This window comes from Myxine glutinosa, chromosome 2, assembly GCF_964187855.1.
Source record: "Myxine glutinosa chromosome 2, kmMyxGlut1.1, whole genome shotgun sequence".
Classification (NCBI taxonomy): domain Eukaryota; kingdom Metazoa; phylum Chordata; class Myxini; order Myxiniformes; family Myxinidae; genus Myxine; species Myxine glutinosa.
The window spans coordinates 106,263,302-106,285,287 of NC_136262.1; the positions used below are offsets into that span (position 1 = coordinate 106,263,302).

A 21,986-nucleotide genomic window follows, 5' to 3' on the forward strand; every position below is an offset into this window, starting at 1 on the left:
AGCAGCAACAACAGCCGCTTGGGGCCTGGACGGCGGTTTTGAGCAGGGCCGCGAAGGAACGGCGGCTGCTAAACGCGCCGATCATGCTGCAGGACCCCTTGGACCTTCCTCTCCCTCCAGCCATCCACCTCCTGCCTTTCCATCCTTTTGTGTACGTGAGTTTGTTCTGTTTGTTTTGTCCCTGGGGATTTAATTAAGCTTGTATAAGGAATTTGCACTGTGTCTCTAATATCTTCTGTATATTATTTTATTATCTTTCCTTCTTCCTTGGTTATTTTGAGCCTGTATATAGTAGGAATAAATTTAGTAGTATTTTCAACCTTTTTTTCGTCTTCTTCTTCTTCTTCACATCCGTGTCGCTTTTGTCTTTTCCATATTGAATATCTGTGGCGCGATCCGGCCAACGTTCGGGAATCGGGTTAGTCGGGGTAACTGTTAGGCCGCGGTGCCATCCGCTCGGCAAACCAACATCCTTATCCGCGGGCCGTAACAATATATGTATATATATATATATATATATATATATATATATATATATATATATATACAGGGGACTGCAAAAGTAGGTATACAGTAAGGATTATACCAGTATTACCAGTATTATAATAGTGGTGCTAGGATTCATTTAATACTAGAATTCATTTAGATACTAGAATAATACTAGAATACTAGAATTTCAGGATGGGGCACCACCGCACTTCGCAATCACTGTGCGTGCGCTACTTGACAAAGAATTTCCCAACAGGTGGATTGGACGTCGGGGAGCCATTGACTGGCCACCACGTTCGCCGGATCTCACCCCGATGGACTTCTTTTTCTGGGGATGTGTAAAAGACAGGGTTTTCGCACGCAAGCCACGTTCTGTTGATGCCATGATTCAGTTCATACGGGAGGCTTGCCAGGAAATTGATGCTGATAAAGACCTTTGTGCCAGAGTGTGCATGGGTGTCCACACTCGACTAGTGGAGTGTGTGAATGCCGGGGGCAAACAGTTTGAACATTTGAGGAATTAATATGTTTATTATTGATATGTTATTATTGATATGCTTGTATAATCAATAAAATACGTTTTGTGCGCACGTTTTGTTTTTCATAACTGTATACCTACTTTTGCAGCCCCCTGTATATATATATATATATATATATATATATATATATATATATATATATATATATATATATATATATATATATATATATATATATATACATACATATATATATATATTGTTGCGGATATGAGAATTGTATTTTTTTATTGTGTGCTTTATTATTATTATTGTTTATGCTGCGCCTCCTGCCTCCAGTGTTGTGTAAAAGTTAAAAGGGCGTCCCGGTAGTTAATTCCATAAAGCATCCATTGAAGGACACGATAAAACCCTTATTCAGTAGCTTATATCTTTATTATGTGTTTTAGATTAAGGCCTTGTCTTCCATTAACACGACACTCCATTGCACCACGTGAAAAAGATAGATTCCCTTCATTCCCATTCCCAAAAACCTCCATTTCCCCTTTCAACAATTGCCATTCGCATTGCCAACCAACAATTGCCGCCATTGACCACGAGGCAGGGTTGGGGAAGAAAGGCGGGTCCCCACCTCGTCATAGAGGGGAGGAGTGAGTCAGCCCCACTCAACCAACCACGAACAAGGGGTTGGACTTGGAGAGGGTGTGGAGAGAAACATCAAGGAGGTTCGCGAAGGATGAGGGGCGGGGCCTATATAACCTGCCGCGGGACGTTCCCCAAGGAGATGAGCTTTTACAGAGATGAGGAGATGAGCTATGACAAGAGCGGAGTTGTGAGGTCCAAAAGCTGGGTTGGTCGTCAGTGGTGGTCAGTGGTTGCGTTGAGTGGTTGCGTTGGTTGCGTTGAGTTGTCGGTGGTGAAGAGTGGTTGGACCAGGAAAGAGAGAGAGGAGAGAACCCGTCACGCCAGACCCCCCACCAGCGCGTCGGCTCCACCAAGCAGCTCCGACCCGTGATCCCGCGCACACGACAGGATCGGTGGCATCAGCGGCCGTCGAGGTCCAGCCCGACGTCCCGTGCGGGATCAAGCTCCGGCCAGCTCCGTGCCGTCCTCCCCCTCCAGCCGCACACCTCCTTCCAGCCATTCCTGCCTACAAGTTCCCCATTCGTGTACATGAGTTTGTTCTGTTTGTTCTGTCCTGGGTAGTCAATTAAGTCTGTATAAGCTAGTAATTTTCACTGTGTCACCTGCTTTTTCATGTCCCTGTACATAACCGTGACTGCTCCTTTTTGCTTGTGTGTGTAATAATAAATCCCGTTACTCTTCTGTACGTCTTCTTCTTCCTCTCTACATTCGGTCGTTTTAGAGTTTACCCACATTGAATAGCTGTGGCGCGATCGGGCCAACGTTTGGGTGAATCGGGGAAACTGTTAGGTCGCGGGGCCTCCGCTCGGCAAATATAACATCCTTAACGCGGACCGTAACAATATATACATATATATATATATATATATATATATATATATATATATATATATATATATATATATATATACACAGACTTAGCATTTAATATGGAATTTATTTTTTTCTTGACTTGGGTTTACTTTCTGAACTCGGTATATCAATCTGGTGAGTTTCTTTTACGCTTCAGTGATTTCTTTGTTAAAAGAACCATGTCACTGTCTGTCGCAGCAAGAAGTCAATAACAGGATTATATCACAGGTGGCGTGACAAAATGTACGGGCAGGTACATTTGATGATTGGCTTCACAATCGGGTATATAAGGGTTGTTGCGTTCTGTATTAGTGGAAAACAACTGCTGCACGTCTAAAAAAGTTATTGCCGCTTCCCCTGGAGATGGTCCATCAACTCGACAATGCTGTTCGTCATTTAGTGGTGGCTTTACGAAATTCCGGCATGAAACAGCGTGCCATTGCTCGGCAGTATGGCATCACTCAAGGTCAGGTGTCAAAGATCCTGAAACGAAATGCTCAGTGGGGTGTCCCTCCGCCAATACCGAGGTCAGGACATCCCCGCAGAACCACAAGGAGGGATGATCGCCAGCTGCACCGGTTAGTCCGCAATGGCCGTACCAAGTCAGCTAATCGGCTTAGGGCTGAGTGGCAGCAACTGACAAATGTGCCTGTATCCAGAAGGCTAGTCAACCAACGACTGGTTCAAGCAGGCTATAGTGCCAGGCGTCCCCTGAGAAAGCCACGTCTGACCAGACAACACCGCCAGCGCCGATTGCAGTGGGCCAGAGAGCACCGTCAATGGCAGCCAGGACACTGGAATCATGTGATCTTCAGTGACAAGTCTAGATTTCTGGTCTATCGTCAATATGGCCGCATCCGAGTGCGCAGACAAGTGCATGAAGCCTACAACGAAGATTGTATAGTGCCAAGAGTCCAAGCTGGGGGTGGTGGGGTGACCGTTTGGGCTGATTTTCATGCAGTGGGCAAAACTGACCTGGTTGTCCTGAACTTTTGGTTCTAAGTCATCTTGAAAAGTAAGTTCACACCCACAAAAAAAAGATTCCATATTAAATGCCAAGTCTGTATATATATATATGTCTGTATATATATATATATATATATATATATATATATATATATATATATATATATATATATATATATATATATATATATATATATATATATATATATATATATATATATATATGTCATGGTTGTATCAAGTATAGACCGTTTGATCAAACTTGAAAACAAAGCAAGAAAAGAGTAGAAAGTGAGAAAAGGAGCAAGTTTCTAAACAATTGGGCAATACATCAAATTTGATATGCAATCCTCGATTAAATTAACGAGCATCAATTCATGATACAGCATTGTATTGTAAAATGAAACCAGTGTCCACATAAAATCTGATGAGAAAGTCTAGTACGGGACAGTAAACTGCACAGCATCAGTAACTGTGCCCCCCACTCGCCCTTCCCCTTCCATGCACATTTTCTTCCTTTTGATACATTCTATTTTACTCCCTCGTTAATCTTTTTTCAAAATTTCAATCCTCTTTGCATTAGCAACGTTTGCAGACACGTCTTCCTCCACCTTATGACGGCCCCGGTGCCCTTTCCCTACATTTGCCCGTGATCTCAGCGCAGCTTCATTTTCCTCTCCTAAGCCCCCCGACCCCTGTAGCTCCAGCCCTTTCCCCTCTCACCTTTCACTTTGCCGAATGTGCCGACGCCGAGCGTGTCTCCGAGCACGTACATGCCCAGCCTGGCCCTGGACTCGCTCACCCGGCCCGGCCGTTCGGCCATTTCCTGTACGCGAGGAGCGAGCGCTGTGCAGGAGGATCTGAAGCCTTGCGGGAGTAATCGGCACGAGTAGGGAGGAATGTGGGGAGGAGGGAGAGAGAGAGGAGGGGAGGAACGCAGAGATTCAACCGAAGGGAACGGAGAGGAGAGAGATTGGAAAGAGGGAAGGGGAAGATCCGGGGAGGGGGAGGAGATCGAAGTGATCAAGGTAAAGGGAGGAGGCAAGGAAGGAGGAAGAGGTGGAGGGTGAGGGGGGAAGGGAAGGAGGGAGGGGTCGTCAGAAAGCTGTAAAAAGAAGGTAATGAGGGAATTGGGGACAAAAAGGAAAGAGGTTTGCCTTGTGTCCAATGGCCTGGGGACAAAAGCTGGAGCAGAATGTGATAAACTGGACAGACTAGTTAGTACTCGTAGTGTCGGATGTGAAGGGGAACACCAGATTGAAGCGTTTATAAAGAACAAGCCGAGCGGAGTTAAAAAGGTCGTAAAACAAAGTCATGTTCGGAATCACCGGAGGAAAACATTAACGGGTGAACGATGCACATTTATTATTAAATTCATAATAATAATAATAACAGTCAAAACAATGCGATCACGATCAGCATGTGGGTGCCGAAACCCCCGACGAAGATCATGGAATGGCCGTGAGCGACACCTTGTGGTCTTGACTCCTGTCGTGGACCGCGAACCGCTGCCGGTCCCAGTCTCGGCGTCGTTTTCCATCCGCAGGGAAAGATCCGTTCACTTCCACGAAGACCACTTTCAACGATCGATGCCGCGAAGAACCACAAAGACCACTTTCAACGTTCGACACCATGAAGAACCACGAAGACCACTTTCAATGATCGACACCACGAAGAACCACAAAGACCACTTTCAACGTTCGACACCACGAAGAACCACGAAGACCACTTTCAACGTTCGACACCACGAAGAACCACGAAGACCACTTTCAATGATCGACGCCGCAAAGAACCACGAAGACCACTTTCAATGATCGACACCACGAAGAACCACAAAGACCACTTTCAACGTTCGACACCACGAAGAACCACGAAGACCACTTTCAATGATCGACGCCGCAAAGAACCACGAAGACCACTTTCAACGATCGACGCCGCGAAGAACCACGAAGACCACTTTCAATGATCGACACCACGAAGAACCACAAAGACCACTTTCAACGTTCGACACCACGAAGACCACTTTCAATGATCGACGCCGCAAAGAACCACGAAGACCACTTTCAACGATCGACGCCGCAAAGAACCACGAAGACCACTTTCAATGATCGACACCACGAAGAACCACGAAGACCACTTTCAACGTTTGACACCACGAAGAACCACGAAGACCACTTTCAATGATCGACACCACGAAGAACCACGAAGACCACTTTCAACGTTCAACACCACGAAGACCACTTTCAATGATCGACACCACGAAGACCACTTTCAATAAATCGACACCACGAAGACCACTTTCAATGATCGACACCACGAAGACCACTTTCAATGATCGACACCACGAAGACCACTTTCAATGATCGACACCACGAAGAACCACGAAGACCACTTTCAACGATCGACACCACGAAGACCACTTTCAATGATCAACACCACGAAGACCACTTTCAACGATCGACACCACGAAGACCACTTTCAATGATCGACACCACAAAGAACCACGAAGACCACTTTCAACGATCGACGCCGCGAAGAACCACGAAGACCACTTTCAATGATCGACACCACGAAGACCACTTTCAACGTTCGATACCATGAGGAACCACGAAGACCACTTTCAATGATCGACACCACGAAGACCACTTTCAACGTTCGACACCATGAAGACCACTTTCAATGATCGACACCACGAAGAACCATGAAGACCACTTTCAACGTTCAACACCACGAAGACCACTTTCAATGATCGACACCACGAAGACCACTTTCGACGTTCGACACCACGAAGACCACTTTCAATGATCGACACCACGAAGAACCACGAAGACCACTTTCAACGTTCGACACCACGAAGACCACTTTCAATGATCGACACCACAAAGACCACTTTCAATGATCGACACCACGAAGACCACTTTCAATGATCGACACCACGAAGAACCACGAAGACCACTTTCAACGATCGACACCACGAAGACCACTTTCAATGATCGACACCGCAAAGAACCACGAAGACCACTTTCAACAATCGACGCCGCGAAGGCCACTTTCAATGATCGACACCACGAAGAACCACGAAGACCACTTTCAATGATCAACACCACGAAGACCACTTTCAATGATCGACACCACGAAGACCACTTTCAATGATCGACACCACGAAGAACCACGAAGCCCACTTTCAATGATCGACACCACGAAGACCACTTTCAATGATCGACACCAAGAAGAACCACGAAGACCACTTTCAATGATTGACACCACGAAGAACCACAAAGACTACTTTCAATGATCGACACCACGAAGACCACTTTCAATGATCGACACCACGAAGAACCACGAAGACCACTTTCAAACTTCCATGCAAACAAAAAAAAAACAAGAAATATGTCATGCATCGCACAATACTTGCGGAATCCCGAAAATGAGTTGTTGACCTTTGGCCTATGTTGACCTTTTGGCCTATGTTGACCTTTGGCCTATGTTTAGATTTTGGCCAAAGTTGGCCTCAAAATAATTGGTGGTTGAATTCAGTTACCTGATATGCAAATCTTCTTGAAATTCCAAGTCAATCAGATGAAAATTGATGACTTTAGAAATGGCACCTAAGTTGTTGACCTTTGGCCTATGTTGACCTTTTGACCTCAAAAACAATAGGCTTCTTCCTTTTGGCCAACTATCCCATTTGGTGAAGCTTCGTAAAGATCGGTTTAAAATTGAGACCTGTAGGCGATTGACATACAAACAGACAAGCAAGAAAAACGTCCTGCCGAGTAAGATACTTGCAAAATCCACCCCACCCCCTCTCCCCCACCCCCCACTAAAAAAGGTTTTCCATGGATACATCAAATTGTCCATTTCATTAAGATTTAAATTGATGAACCTAATGAAAACATAGGTCAATCAGATGAAAGTTGACGATTTTTCAGATGAAAATTGATGGTTTTAGAAGTTTGATCTTGAGTTGACCTTTGACCTCAAACATAGTTGGTTTCCAATTTTGCCACTCAATATGCAAATACTGTTCAACTTTCAAGTCAATCTGTTGAAAAATGGGTAATTTTACTAATCTGACGTTAAGATGACCTTTGATCTTTGACCTCAGAATCAATAGGCTTCTTCATTATGAGCACATCTACCATTTGGTGAAGTTTCGTGAAGATCGGTTTAAAATTGTGACCTGTAGGCGATTGACAGACAGACAGACAAACAGACAGATACACAGACAGACAGACAGACAGAAAGAAACACAGAGATACAGACAGAAACACAGACAAACAGACAGAAACACAAACAGACAGACAAACAGACAGAAACACAAACAGACAGAAACACAAACAGACAGAAACACAAACAGACAGAAACACAAACAGCCAGACAGAAACATGAACAGACATACACACAGAAACACAAACAGACAGAAACACAAACAGATAGACAAACAGACAGAAACACAGACAGACAAACAGACAGAAACATAAACAGACAGACAAACAGACAGAAACACACAGACAGACAGAAACACAAACAGACAGACAAACAGACAGAAACATAGATAGCCAAACAGACAGAAACACAAACAGAAAGAAACACAAACAGACAGACAAACAGACAGAAACACACAGACAAACAGACAGAAACACAAACAGACAAACAGACAGAAACACAAACAGACAAACAGACGGGCAGACAAACAGACGGACAGACAGAAACATGAACAGACATACAGACAGAAACACAAACAGACAGAAACACAAACAGACAGAAACACAAACAGACAGAAACACAAACAGACAGAAACACAAACAGACAGAAACACAAACAGGCAGAAACACAAACAGACAGAAACACAGACAGACAAACAGACAGAAACATAAACAGACAGACAAACAGACAGAAACACAGACAGACAAACAGACAGAAACATAAACAGACAGACAAACAGACAGAAACAGACAGATAAACAGACAGAAACATATACAGACAGACAAACAGACAGAAACACAGACAGAAACACAGACAGACAAACAGACAGAAACACAAACAGACAGAATAACGCAAAATAAACAGAGCTTACCTGGACCGTATGATGACCGAGGGTCGCCCTCTGTCGGTCGACTCGAGGCGGCTCAAGCTGCGCCAAAGATTAACAACCCGCGGCGACCATTTTCCTCCAAACGCAATAATTCGCACGTTCACTCTAGATTCTGGACCCATGGATGCGATGTGATGGTCTCCGCACCGTAGTTTGTAATGGTAGCGAACCCTGCGATGATCACACTCATAGTAGTGCTCATTGACGACACACGTTCACCTGTTGACCCTCCCGGACCCCAGCCTGTCTCGGCGTGCGGGAATAACGAATAACCCTGTCCGTGGGTCCAACGTCGTCCGCAGGAAGGAAGGGCTACGGGTCTGGTAGCGCTGCTCCGACTATAGTAGTGTATATGTAGTACCGGTAGTAGTATATGTAGTAGTATACATAGTATCCGACTATAGTAGTAGTATATGTAGTAGTGTAGCGACCCATGGGTCCCCCAAGCGAGACCAGCAGCAGAATCTCCTTGCTCCAGCCGGTGACGTCACCGGCGGACAACCTCGGCGCCGGGGTGGCTGGTCGCGTGACCACCAAAGCGTGCCGCGCGTGCGGTTATAATCCTTTGCACCTGTCGGTCACATGACCACCGAAACACGCCTCGCCTGAGAGGCGTGGCTTTCGGTTTCGGTTATGCTTTCTGGTTTTGGATATATATGCAGCCCGATAAACGGGCTTTTCAGAGTTCCCGAGTTGGTTTTTACAATAAACATCTTCTCGGACGAGTTTGTGTCTTGCCCGTCACTTCGTCCGTCTCAAGCAAGAGCCCTGCTCTTCATTGGTGACCCCGAATTTACAACGCGCGATGGACACCGCAGTGTCCCTCAAACTGCCCACCTTCTGGGAAGCACATGCCGCCGTCTGGTTCGCGCAGGCAGACTCCCAGTTCGCCCTGCGTGGCATAACGGAGGACGCCACTCGATACCATTACGTGGTCACCACACTTGGCTCCGCGACCGCCGCCCGCTGCCTGAGCTTCCTCCAGAACCTGCCCGCTGACGGCAAGTACGACGCCATCAAGGCACTTCTGCTGGGCGCTTTCGCCCTCTCCCCGGCTGAGCGTGCACGACGCCTGCTCGACCTTCCTGAGCTCGGCAATACGCGCCCGTCCGAACGCATGGATTACATGCTCGCGTTGCTCGGCGAGCACCCCTCGGAATTCCTGTTTCAGGAGCTCTTTCTTCGCCAGCTCCCGGCCCAGGTACGGGTCGCCCTGGCAGGAACAACCATCGTGAACCCCCCGCGACCTCGCCAAGGAGGCCGACAAGATCGCTTCGGCAAGCCAGCTCGCCAGAGCGGTGAGCCAGCTCGTCGGGGTGGCGGCCGGGAGCCTTCCCGCCCACCCGCCCGACGCCCGCGACGCAGTTTCCTTCCCGGAGGCCGCCGGGCCGGCACGACTGGCAGCGGCGACGCCGCGTCGCCCGGGCCCGACGCGTCGACCGGAGCCCCCGCTGGACCCGGCCTGGTGTTATTTCCACGCCAGGTTCGGGCGGCAGGCCCGATCATGTCGGCCCCCATGCATGTTCGGCAAGTCGGGAAACGGGCGAGCCGGCGTTCCCTACCAGCAATGAACCCCGGCCGTTCCGGAAACCTGCTGTTCATCGCGGACCGAGCGTCGGGACGGCGCTTCCTCTGCGACACCGGCGCTCAGCTGAGCGTCATTCCCGATTCGGCGGAGGACAGGCGGGCCGCCGTTTGCGGCCCCCCCTTGGTCGCGGCCAACGGCTCCGCCATCCGCACCTTCGGCCCACGCACCGTCGCCCTCCGCTTCGGCAGCCAGCTCTTTCACTGGGAGTTCGTGACGGCGGACGTCCCCATGGCTTTGCTCGGGGCCGATTTCCTGTGCGCCCACGGGCTGATGGTCGACGTGAAACGCCGGCGTCTCGTCAACGCCGAAACTTTCAGCTCCCTGGCATGCGCCTTGAGCCGTGCCGCGCCCACCGAGTTTTCCTGCGCCCTCCCATTGGCGGACGACTTCGCACGCCTCCTTGCGGAGTTCCCGGCCCTCACACGACGGACGTTTTCGGCCATCGCGGTGTGCCACGGCATCGAGCATCACATCCCCACTACGGGCCCGCCGGTGTACGCCTGGGCTCGCCGTCTCGACCCCGCCAAACTCGCCATCGCCAAGGCCGAGTTCGCGGCGCTGGAGTGCCTCGGCATCGTGCGGCGCTCCGACAGCGCCTGGGCCTCGCCGCTGCACATCGTCCCGAAGCCGGGGGGCGGATGGCGGCCATGCGGCGACTACCACCGCCTCAACGACGCCACTACCCCCGACAGGTACGCCGTCCCGCACATCCAGGATTTTTCCGCCCGGTTGGCGGGGCGGACCATTTTTTCAAAAGTGGACCTGATTCGGGGGTACCACCAGGTGCCCGTCCGCCCAGCCGACATCCCGAAGACGGCCGTGATTACACCTTTCGGCCTCTTTGAATTCCTCCGTATACCCTTCGGCCTCAAAAACGCGGCGCAGGCGTTCCAGCGCCTGATGGACGGCATGCTGCGCGACTTGCCGTTCCTCTATACCTACCTGGACGACATTCTCGTCGCCAGCACGTCCAGAGCCGAGCACCTCCTCCACCTCCGGACGCTGTTCGGCCGCCTCAGCGAGCACGGATTGATCGTCAACCCGGCCAAATGTCACTTCGGTGCGGCGACGATTGACTTTTTGGGCCACCGCATCACCCGGACCGGCGCCGTGCCGCTGCCGGCCAAAGTCGAAGCCATCGCCGCTTTCCCGCTTTCCCGCTCCGTCAAGGCGCTGCAGGAGTTCCTCGGGATGGTGAACTTTTATCACCGCTTCGTGCCCCGAGCTGCGCAACTCATGCGGCCCTTGTACGCCGCCCTCCGCGGCCAGCCGGCGAAGCGCGACGTCGTGTGGTCCACGGACATGGACGCTGCTTTCACCGGCACGAAACGGTGTCTCGCCAACGCCACGCTGCTGGCCCACCCGGTACCCCAGGCTCCCATCGCCCTCACCACGGACGCCTCCGAATACGCCGTGGGCGTGGTCCATGAACAATGGGTAAACGGGGGCCTGGCAGCCGCTCGCATTCTTCAGCCGGCAACTCCTGCCCAACGAGTTAAAGTACAGCACCTTTGACCGTGAGCTCCTTGGGCTGTACCTGGCCGTCCGCCATTTTCGCCACCTCCTGGAGGGCCGCCCGTTCACGGCTTTTGTCGACCACAAGCCATTGGTTTTCGCCATGGCCAAGGTCACGGAGCCGTGGTCGGCCCGCCAGCAGCGCCACCTCTCCGCCGTGTCGGAGTACACCACGGACATCCGGCACGTCGCCGGGAAGGACAACGCCGTGGCCGACTGCCTTTCTCGAGCCGGCGCCAACGCCGTCCACCTCGGCGTCGACTTCACCCTCATGGCAGCGGACCAGGCCACCGACGGCACGGTGCAGGCGCTCCGGGTGGCGGACATGGGCCTCCGCTTGGCTGACGTCCCCTTCGCGGACCCAGTCCTGCTGTGCGACATCTCCCAAGGCCGACCTCGCCCCGTTGTGCTGGTCACCTGGAGGCGTCGCATTTTTGCTTCGCTCCACGGCCTCTCTCACCCTGGCCGGAAGGCGTCCCAGCGGCTGGTGGCGGCGCGTTTCGTCTGGCATGGGCTGCGACGGGACGTCCGCGACTGGGCCAACGCCTGCACACCCTGCCAGCGGGCCAAGGTCCACCGGCATACCCAGGCTCCGCTGGCTCCCTTCACCGTGCCCGAGCGACGGTTTGACCACGTCCACGTGGACCTGGTGGGTCCCCTTCCCCCATCGCAGGGGTTCACCCACCTGCTTACCATGGTGGACAGGACCACCAGGTGGCCCGGAGACCGTGCCCCTCACCTCCACCACCACCGCTGACGTGGCCCAGGCGTTCATCGCCACCTGGGTCACGCGTTTCGGCACACCGGCGGACATCTCATCGGACCGCGGCTCACAGTTCACGTCCGAACTATGGGGCGCGATCGCCCGCACATTGGGCGTTACCCTACACCGCACCACGGCTTACCACCCCCAGGCCAACGGGTTGTGCGAGCGGTTCCACCGCTCCATGAAGGCCGCACTCATGGCCGGCCTCCAGGATGACGGCTGGGCCGACCGGCTTCCGTGGGTCCTTTTGGGCCGACGCACGGCCCCCAAGGAGGACCTCCAGGCGTCCACCGCCGAGCTGGTGTACGGCCAGGCCCTCCGCGTACCGGGCGAGTTCATGCCCGACACCACTAGCCCCTGGTCTGCCGCGCGCCAGCGCACGGACTTCCAGGAGGCCGCCCGACGTTTCGCCCCGGTGCCCACGTCCCGCCATGGTGACCCCCAATCCTACGTCCCCCCAGCACTCCGCTCGGCGGAGTACGTCTTCGTGCGCCACGACGCGCACCGGGGGCCGCTCCGACCACCATACGATGGACCCTTCCGGGTCCTACGACGGGACAACAAGTCCTTCATCGGCGGCCGGGCGGACCGGATTTCGCTGGACCGCCTCAAACCGGCCCACATGGACGTCGGCCAGCCGCCACGGCTGGCTCTCCCACCGCGGCGCGGCCGCCCCCCGTCCACTGCACCCCCTGTCCGACCACCCGCCACCACACCGGACCCCCCCCCCCCCCCCCCCCCCCGCGACTGGCCAGGGGTCGTTTCGGGTGGGTCATCCAGACCCCCCTCAGGTTGACCTTCCTGGATCAAGTCCATTCTGGGGGGGCATGTGTAGCGACCCATGGGTCCCCCAAGCGAGACCAGCAGCAGAATCTCCTTGCTCCAGCCGGTGACGTCACCAGCGGACAACCTCGGCGCCGGGGTGGCTGGTCACGTGACCACCAAAGCGTGCCGCACGTGCGGTTATAATCCTTTGCACCTGTCGGTCACGTGACCACCGAAACACGCCTCGCCTGAGAGGCGTGGCTTTCCGTTTCGGTTATGCTTTCTGGTTTTGGATATATATGCAGCCTGATAAACGGGCTTTTCAGAGTTCCCGAGTTGGTTTTTACAATAAACATCTTCTCAGACGAGTTTGTGTCTTGCCCGTCACTTCGTCCGTCTCAAGCAAGAGCCCGGCTCTTCAATAGTATACATAGTATCCGACTATAGTAGTAGTATATGGAGTAGTATACATAGTATCAGTATATGTAGTAGTAGTATATATGGTATCCGACTATAGTAGTGTATATGTAGTAGTAGTATACATAGTATCCGACTATAGTAGTGTATATGTCGTAGTAGTATACATAGTATCTGACTATAGTAGTAGTATGTGTAGTAGTAGTATATATGGTATCTGACTATAGTAGTGTATATGTCGTAGTAGTATACATAGTATCCGACTATAGTAGTGTATATGTAGTGGTAGTATACATAGTATCTGACTATAGTAGTGTATATGTCGTAGTAGTATACATAGTATCCGACTATTGTAGTGTATATATAGTAGTAGTATACATAGTATCCGACTATAGTAGTGTATATGTCGTAGTAGTACACATAGTATCCGACTATAGTAGTGTATATGTCGTAGTAGTATACATAGTATCCGACTATAGTAGTGTATATGTCGTAGTAGTATACATAGTATCCGACTATAGTAGTGTATATGTAGTGGTAGTATACATAGTATCCGACTATAGTAGTGTATATGTCGTAGTAGTACACATAGTATCCGACTATAGTAGTGTATATGTCGTAGTAGTATACATAGTATCCGACTATAGTAGTGTATATGTCGTAGTAGTATACATAGTATCCGACTATAGTAGTGTATATGTAGTGGTAGTATACATAGTATCCGACTATAGTAGTGTATATGTCGTAGTAGTATACATAGTATCCGACTATAGTAGTGTATATGTAGTAGTATACATAGTATCCGACTATAGTAGTGTATATGTCGTAGTAGTATACATAGTATCCGACTATAGTAGTGCATATGTAGTCGTAGTATACATAGTATCCGACTATAGTAGTGTATATGTTGTAGTATACATAGTATCCGATTATAGTAGTGTATATGTAGTAGTAGTATACATAGTATCCAACTATAGTAGTGTATATGTAGTAGTAGTATACATAGTATCCGACTATAGTAGTGTATATGTAGTAGTCGTATACATAGTATCCGATTATAGTAGTGTTTATGTAGTAGTAGTATACATAGTATCCGACTATAGTAGTGTATATGTAGTAGTATACATAGTATCCGATTAGAGTAGTGTACATGTAGTAGTAGTAGTATACATAGTATCCGACTATAGTAGTGTATATGTAGTAGTAGTATACATAGTATCTGATTATAGTAGTGTATATGTAGTAGTAGTATACATAGTATCTGACTATAGTAGTGTATATGTCGTCGTAGTATACATAGTATCCGACTATAGTAGTGTATATGTAGTGGTAGTATACATAGTATCCGACTATAGTAGTGTATATGTCGTAGTAGTATACATAGTATCCGACTATAGTAGTGTATATGTAGTAGTATACATAGTATCCGACTATAGTAGTGTATATGTCGTAGTAGTATACATAGTATCCGACTATAGTAGTGCATATGTAGTCGTAGTATACATAGTATCCGACTATAGTAGTGTATATGTAGTGGTAGTATACATAGTATCCGATTATAGTAGTGTATATGTAGTAGTAGTATACATAGTATCCAACTATAGTAGTGTATATGTAGTAGTAGTATACATAGTATCCGACTATAGTAGTGTATATGTAGTAGTCGTATACATAGTATCCGATTATAGTAGTGTTTATGTAGTAGTAGTATACATAGTATCCGACTATAGTAGTGTATATGTAGTAGTATACATAGTATCCGATTAGAGTAGTGTACATGTAGTAGTAGTAGTATACATAGTATCCGACTATAGTAGTGTATATGTAGTAGTAGTATACATAGTATCTGATTATAGTAGTGTATATGTAGTAGTAGTATACATAGTATCTGACTATAGTAGTGTATATGTCGTCGTAGTATACATAGTATCCGACTATAGTAGTGTATATGTAGTGGTAGTATACATAGTATCCGACTATAGTAGTGTATATGTCGTAGTAGTATACATAGTATCCGACTATAGTAGTGTATATGTAGTAGTATACATAGTATCCGACTATAGTAGTGTATATGTCGTAGTAGTATACATAGTATCCGACTATAGTAGTGTATATGTCGTAGTAGTATACATAGTATCCGACTATAGTAGTGTATATGTAGTGGTAGTATACATAGTATCCGACTATAGTAGTGTATATGTCGTAGTAGTATACATAGTATCCGACTATAGTAGTGTATATGTAGTAGTATACATAGTATCCGACTATAGTAGTGTATATGTCGTAGTAGTATACATAGTATCCGACTATAGTAGTGCATATGTAGTCGTAGTATACATAGTATCCGACTATAGTAGTGTATATGTTGTAGTATACATAGTATCCGATTATAGTAGTGTATATGTTGTAGTATACATAGTATCCGATTATAGTAGTGTATATGTTGTAGTATACATAGTATCCAACTATAGTAGTGTATATGTAGTAGTAGTATACATAGTATCCGACTATAGTAGTGTTTATGTAGTAGTAGTATACATAGTATCCGACGATAGTAGTGTATATGTAGTAGTATACATAGTATCCGATTAGAGTAGTGTATATGTAGTAGTAGTATACATAGTATCCGACTATAGTAGTGTATATGTAGTAGTAGTATACATCGTATCTGACTATAGTAGTGTATATGTAGTAGTAGTAGTATACATAGTATCTGACTATAGTAGTGTATATGTAGAGGTAGTATACATAGTATCCGATTATAGTAGTGTATATGCAGTAGTAGTATACATAGTATCTGACTATAGAAGTGTATATGTAGTAGTAGTATACATAGTATCCGACTATAGTAGTGTATATGTAGTAGTAGTATACATAGTATCCGATTATAGTAGTGTATATGCAGTAGTCGTATACATAGTATCCGATTATAGTTGTGTATATGTAGTAGTAGTATACAATATACATAGTATCTGACTATAGTAGTGTATATGTCGTAGTAGTATCCATAGTATCCGACTAAAGTAGTGTATATGTAGTAGTAGTATACATAGTATCTGACTATAGAAGTGTATATGTCGTAGTAGTATACATAGTATTAGTATCCGACTATAGTAGTGTATATGTAGTAGTAGTAGTAGTATACATAGTATCCGACTATAGTAGTGTTTATGTAGTGGTAGTATACATAGATTTTGACTATAGTAGTGTATATGTAGTAGTTGTATACATAGTATCCGACTATAGTAGTGTATATGTAGTGGTAGTATACATAGTATCTGACTGTAGTAGTGTATATGTAGTGGTAGTATACATAGTATCTGACTATAGTCGTGTATATGTAGTAGTAGTATACATAGTATCTGACTATAGTAGTGTATATGTCGTAGTAGTATACATAGTATCTGAGTATAGTAGTGTATATGTAGTGGTATACATAGTATCCGACTATAGTAGTGTATAAGTAGTCGTAGTATACATAGTATCCGACTATAGTAGTGTATATGTTGTAGTAGTATACATAGTATCTGACTATAGTAGTGTATATGTAGTAGTAGTATACATAGTATCCGATTATAGTAGTGTTTATGTAGTAGTAGTATACATAGTATCCGACTATAGTAGTGTATATGTAGTAGTATACATAGTATCCGATTAGAGCAGTGTATATGTAGTAGTAGTAGTAGTAGTAGTAGTAGTAGTATACATAGTATCCGACTATAGTAGTGTATATGTAGTAGTATACATAGTATCTGACTATAGTAGTGTGTATGTAGTAGTATACATAGTATCTGACTATAGTAGTGTATATGTAGTAGTAGTATACAGAGTATCTGACTATAGTAGTGTATATGTAGTAGTAGTAGTATACATAGTATCTGACTATAGTAGTGTGTATGTAGTAGTAGTATACATAGTATCTGACTATAGTAGTGTATATGTAGTAGTAGTAGTATACATAGTATCTGACTATAGTAGTGTATATGTAGTAGTAGTAGTATACATAGTATCTGACTATAGTAGTGTATATGTAGTAGTAGTATACATAGTATCTGACTATAGTCGTGTATATGTAGGTGTTCTCAATTGTTATACACTTTAGGGCAGTAAATGATCTGATTATGGTGAATGGCTGATCAGGTGCCTGTCATATTGCAAAACTTCAAGGCATATGTGGGAGTCCAGTAGTGATTTTCAATGTGTTATGCAATATGTATTCAAACTTTGTGGTTCTCTTTTGGTAAACTTCTGGGTCGGCTTGGGGTGGGGTGGGTTCTCCTTCGTGGTGCCCCACTTCGTCTTCCTAAAAAATTATTTAACAATGATTCGGGTGAGGAGATTTTTGAATACGATGTGTAAAATGATCTTTGTAAAATGTAAGACATTTAATTCTGGGATTTTTGTGGATTTTGATAGGAATTTGGATGGGGTAATCTATGACTGCTTTTCAATACTTCCCCCTTGTCGGATCATCGAGGAAACTTTCCTGAGCATGAAACAGTTGAGAGAGATTCTGTTGCAATTTGTTTGAGGTCAAATTATACAATGCTTGAACTATTTGTGGACCTCAAAGATCTGAAGCCTTCGCTCCAACCTGACACATCTCACAATCTGGACTGCTGCTGATAAACCGGACATCATCTCTTTAACAGAATCCTTCCTCCCAAACGATGTCCTTGACTCCTTAGTGTCCCTCCCCTGATCCTCCTCTGATTTGATCGGCCTGACACCACCCTGGTGGAAGAGTTGCACTTTACATCAATAACTCCATTGCTCATTGTCCATGTACTGATCTAACACCTCCAAACTCCCAGGTGTAAATTTGACTGAGACTTCCCCTCTGGGCTGGCACCCCTGCCTCACATAATCCTCCGCTTGATGCCATGGAAACCAAGGCCTTCAAGATCATTGGAATCTCCTGCGGAGTCCAGGTGCCTATCACTTTCCCATTGCAGACAGGTCAGTAGTCTCTGTCTTCTACCACCTCCTTTCTGGTCTTGTTTGTCCCCGCTCTTTCTGTCTTGCTCTTTCTGTCCGGCTCGGTTGTTGCAGGAATTGCATATGAGACTGATCCTGTAGTGGTACACAGGAAAGGGTTAACTCATAGTTATTTCTGGTGGCCGAATTGGTCTGAGGACATCGACAGTGTCGTACATCTTTGTAATGCTTGATAGATGAATGTGAAGAATCCTCCTATTGCAATGTTACATTCTTTTGGAATTGCCTGCCAAAGCTTGGCAGAGACTGCATGTGGATTACGCAGGTCCATTTATGGAACGAACGTTTTTCTATTGCGGCGGATGCTTGCTCTAAATTTGTAGGGATTGGGACTGTGGCCTCAACTTCAGCATCGACAAAAACAACTGTTAAGGGCCTCATGGACGTGTTCAAAACGCATAGGCTATGAGCCAGACCCCCCAAATTGACCGGTTGGTACCATACAGATGGAGTAAGGCTCATTGTGATTTTTAGCAAGATATATGTCCCTAGATATGAAAAAAAGTGATAGCAGTGTATAACTCTCGGCCATCTCTGTGTTATCACCCGAAATATTATTATACGCCCGCTTCGCTTCGCCAAAAAATGTGATATTTGCTAAAATTGGAATAAATATGTTTTTAAGGACCACAGAGTGCCGAGATCGAGATCGTATTTGTTCGAGAGATCATGATAAACCTAGAGTGTGGAGCAAGTTTGCATGCATTGTGAAATATAATGTAGCTGATGTTACAAACCTACTTTAGGATACTAGCTAATACCAAAAATTACACTGAGATACCAAAAGTAGTAGACGAATAAACCTAAAATGTTCAAAAGCTATGTTTCGTTCCAAAATATCAAAATTAGGGGGTATGGTTGAACATATTTTGAACTTTGCCAAAATATGTGCCCCAAACAACCACCATATTACAAAGTAATGATATATTCCAATGCAGTGGTTCCTTGCGAAGATTTTGAGGGGTCAAATGTTACTCTGGGGGTTTTCATTTTTGAAATATTGACAAAAATGTACAATGTGAATTCTGAACTCGAAGCGATTTCAACCACTTTTTCACTAAATTTAACATAGTTTTTGTCATTATATCAATATTTTGATAAATAACCCCCACAAATGTTCTATATTTCTATTACTATATTAGTTGGCATCCAGTATGCAAATTATTGGCACTCTGTGGTCCTTAAAAACATATCTATCTATAATTCCAGTAATCTCTGTACGTTTGTACGTTTGTACGTCTGTACGTCTGTACGTCTGTTTGTCTGTGACCGCTGTTTCTCGACAACCACGGGTCCGATATACTTTTAACTTGCCAGGTATATTGCTGGGGACCCGAGGATGTGCCTTTTCAAGGTTTCATATTAATCGGACAATTACTTACCGAGCTATGTCCAAAAAACGATTCAACCAATCAGAGAGCAGCGAACGATCGCGTGTGCCGAACGTGGAGGACACACTCTGCCTCGGATGGCACATTTGAGAGCGTATTCATTTATTTCACGTTTGCAAACTATGTTGGCGTTAAACTATGTTTTAAAACTAATAAAACCGAATTTGCGATTCATTCGCTTTCCTGCGCGTTTGTGCACGCGATGGCGATTTCTTTACCAAACTCCGGAAGCCGTTCGCTTTGGACCAAACCATTGCATGTAAATAGAGGGGGGGGATTGTCACCGTACTCGCAAGCCGTTCGCTTTGGACCAAACCATTTCATGTAAATAGAGGGGGGGGGATATAATTTTAGATATAGATATAGTACGGGCAATGCCCTAGTTTATTCCAATTTTAGCAAATATCACATTTTTTGGCGAAGCGAAGCAGGCGTATAATAATATTTCGGGTGATAACACAGAGATGGCCGAGAGTTATACACTGCTATCACTTTTTTTCATATCTAGGGACATATATCTTGCTAAAAATCACAATGAGCCTTACTCCATCTGTATGGTACCGACCAACCCCCTTGGCTCATAGCCTAGCATGGGTTGGTTCAACATTTGGTATCAGATAATGACATTTGTTTTACTTCTGCTGAATTCAGGACATTTTGCCATCGTAATAGAATCTATCAATCCACGTCGCATCCAGTACATTCAACCAGGAATGGGTTAGCAGAACGTTTGGGACAAATCTTTAAACAGTCCATGAAAAGATGTCAGCAGACATGAATGATTTGCCTGTCAGTCGCAATGCTACAGCTAATGCATTCACCAGAGTTTCTCCGACACAGTTGTGACATTGTGTTGATAAGCAGGAGTATCATGGTGGTACCCCGAGAAAATCCGAGGAACAGGATACTATAAGTGTATAAGTGTTTGGAATCGAACACGGGATTAGGAGCACCATGGATACCATCTAGCGGTTGTTTTGAATCAAACTGTGCTTATATTACATGAGGCCTTGTAAGGCAGTTGGTACCTGGTACAATATACTGTGAATGAGTCGGGCAAAAATCTTTGACTTCATTTTGATCAGATCTATGTGTACTCGTGAATCATAATCTGATAATGTAGACTCGAGTAGGAGTAGGGCAGAGCTCGTTGTTGATGTAGGCCTCCAGCCAACAACGATGGTGACACCGACAGCAGCGTCCACCCAAGGGCCAGCACACTTGGTGGTGCAAGATCCTGACTGCGAAGCACCAGATAGTTTATAGTCGGGTTGGGAATCGAACCCAGACTGGACAGCTCAAGGCAAGTGTACCCTTATGGTTAGAGGCTTTTTTTAATAGTAAAAAGTGTAAAATAAATAAATGTTGAACTACACATGCACCTTAACTCGAAGGCTGATCAAGTACTGTAATAAATGCATAATTTATAGTAGTTTCTTTCTATCATGTGTACATAAAAAGTTATAAAAGCTCAAAGTTGCGCAATTACCTTCAGGGTACAGTTTAGTAGATCTGAGAATGAATGACATGTTAAAAAAGTATATCTGCATGCAGACGGACACACACACACACACACACACACACACACACACACACACACACACACACACACACACACACACACACACACACACACACACACACATGCACACACCATGCACACACCATGCACAATACTTATCATTCGAATCAGCATTAAGCTTGGTGTTAGCTTAGAGGTTAAGGTGGCTGGCTAAAGATCTTACGGTCTTAAGTTTGAGCCCTTGTTCTGCCGTTAAATAACACGAGATGGGTGGACTCAGCCTGTTATCAATCCAAGTTTGGCAAAATGAGTCCCAGCTTACTGGAAACAGGGGGAACGGCTCAGCCGCTCTCCCAGAAATGATGCAACCAGCAACCACAGGCTGCATACGAAATAATAAACATAGCGGCAATACCCCTGGTGCTCACCTGGTAGAATAAACAGTATACTGCACTGACTAAAGGTATTTTGAACCATTTTCAATGCTAGAAAATA

The 21,986-nt window shown here is 46.2% G+C and overlaps 1 protein-coding gene and 1 long non-coding RNA gene across 2 annotated transcripts in view; both read right to left on the reverse strand.

Annotated features, from left to right (window-relative positions):
* The window catches only part of LOC137421454 (5'-AMP-activated protein kinase catalytic subunit alpha-2), a 42,222-nt gene extending 37,806 nt beyond the window's left edge, over positions 1-4,416 (reverse strand). Inside the window, exon 1 of the mRNA XM_068107549.2 lies at positions 4,155-4,416. Within this exon, the coding sequence (XP_067963650.1) occupies positions 4,155-4,254 (100 nt within the window). The 5' untranslated portion in view covers positions 4,255-4,416. The remainder of the gene's footprint in view (positions 1-4,154) is intronic.
* Positions 4,417-20,690: 16,274 nt separating this feature from the next.
* LOC144890860 (uncharacterized) overlaps positions 20,691-21,986 on the reverse strand; it is a 40,747-nt gene continuing 39,451 nt past the window's right edge. The window contains exon 3 of the long non-coding RNA XR_013622536.1: positions 20,691-21,210. This is a non-coding gene — a long non-coding RNA (uncharacterized LOC144890860). The remainder of the gene's footprint in view (positions 21,211-21,986) is intronic.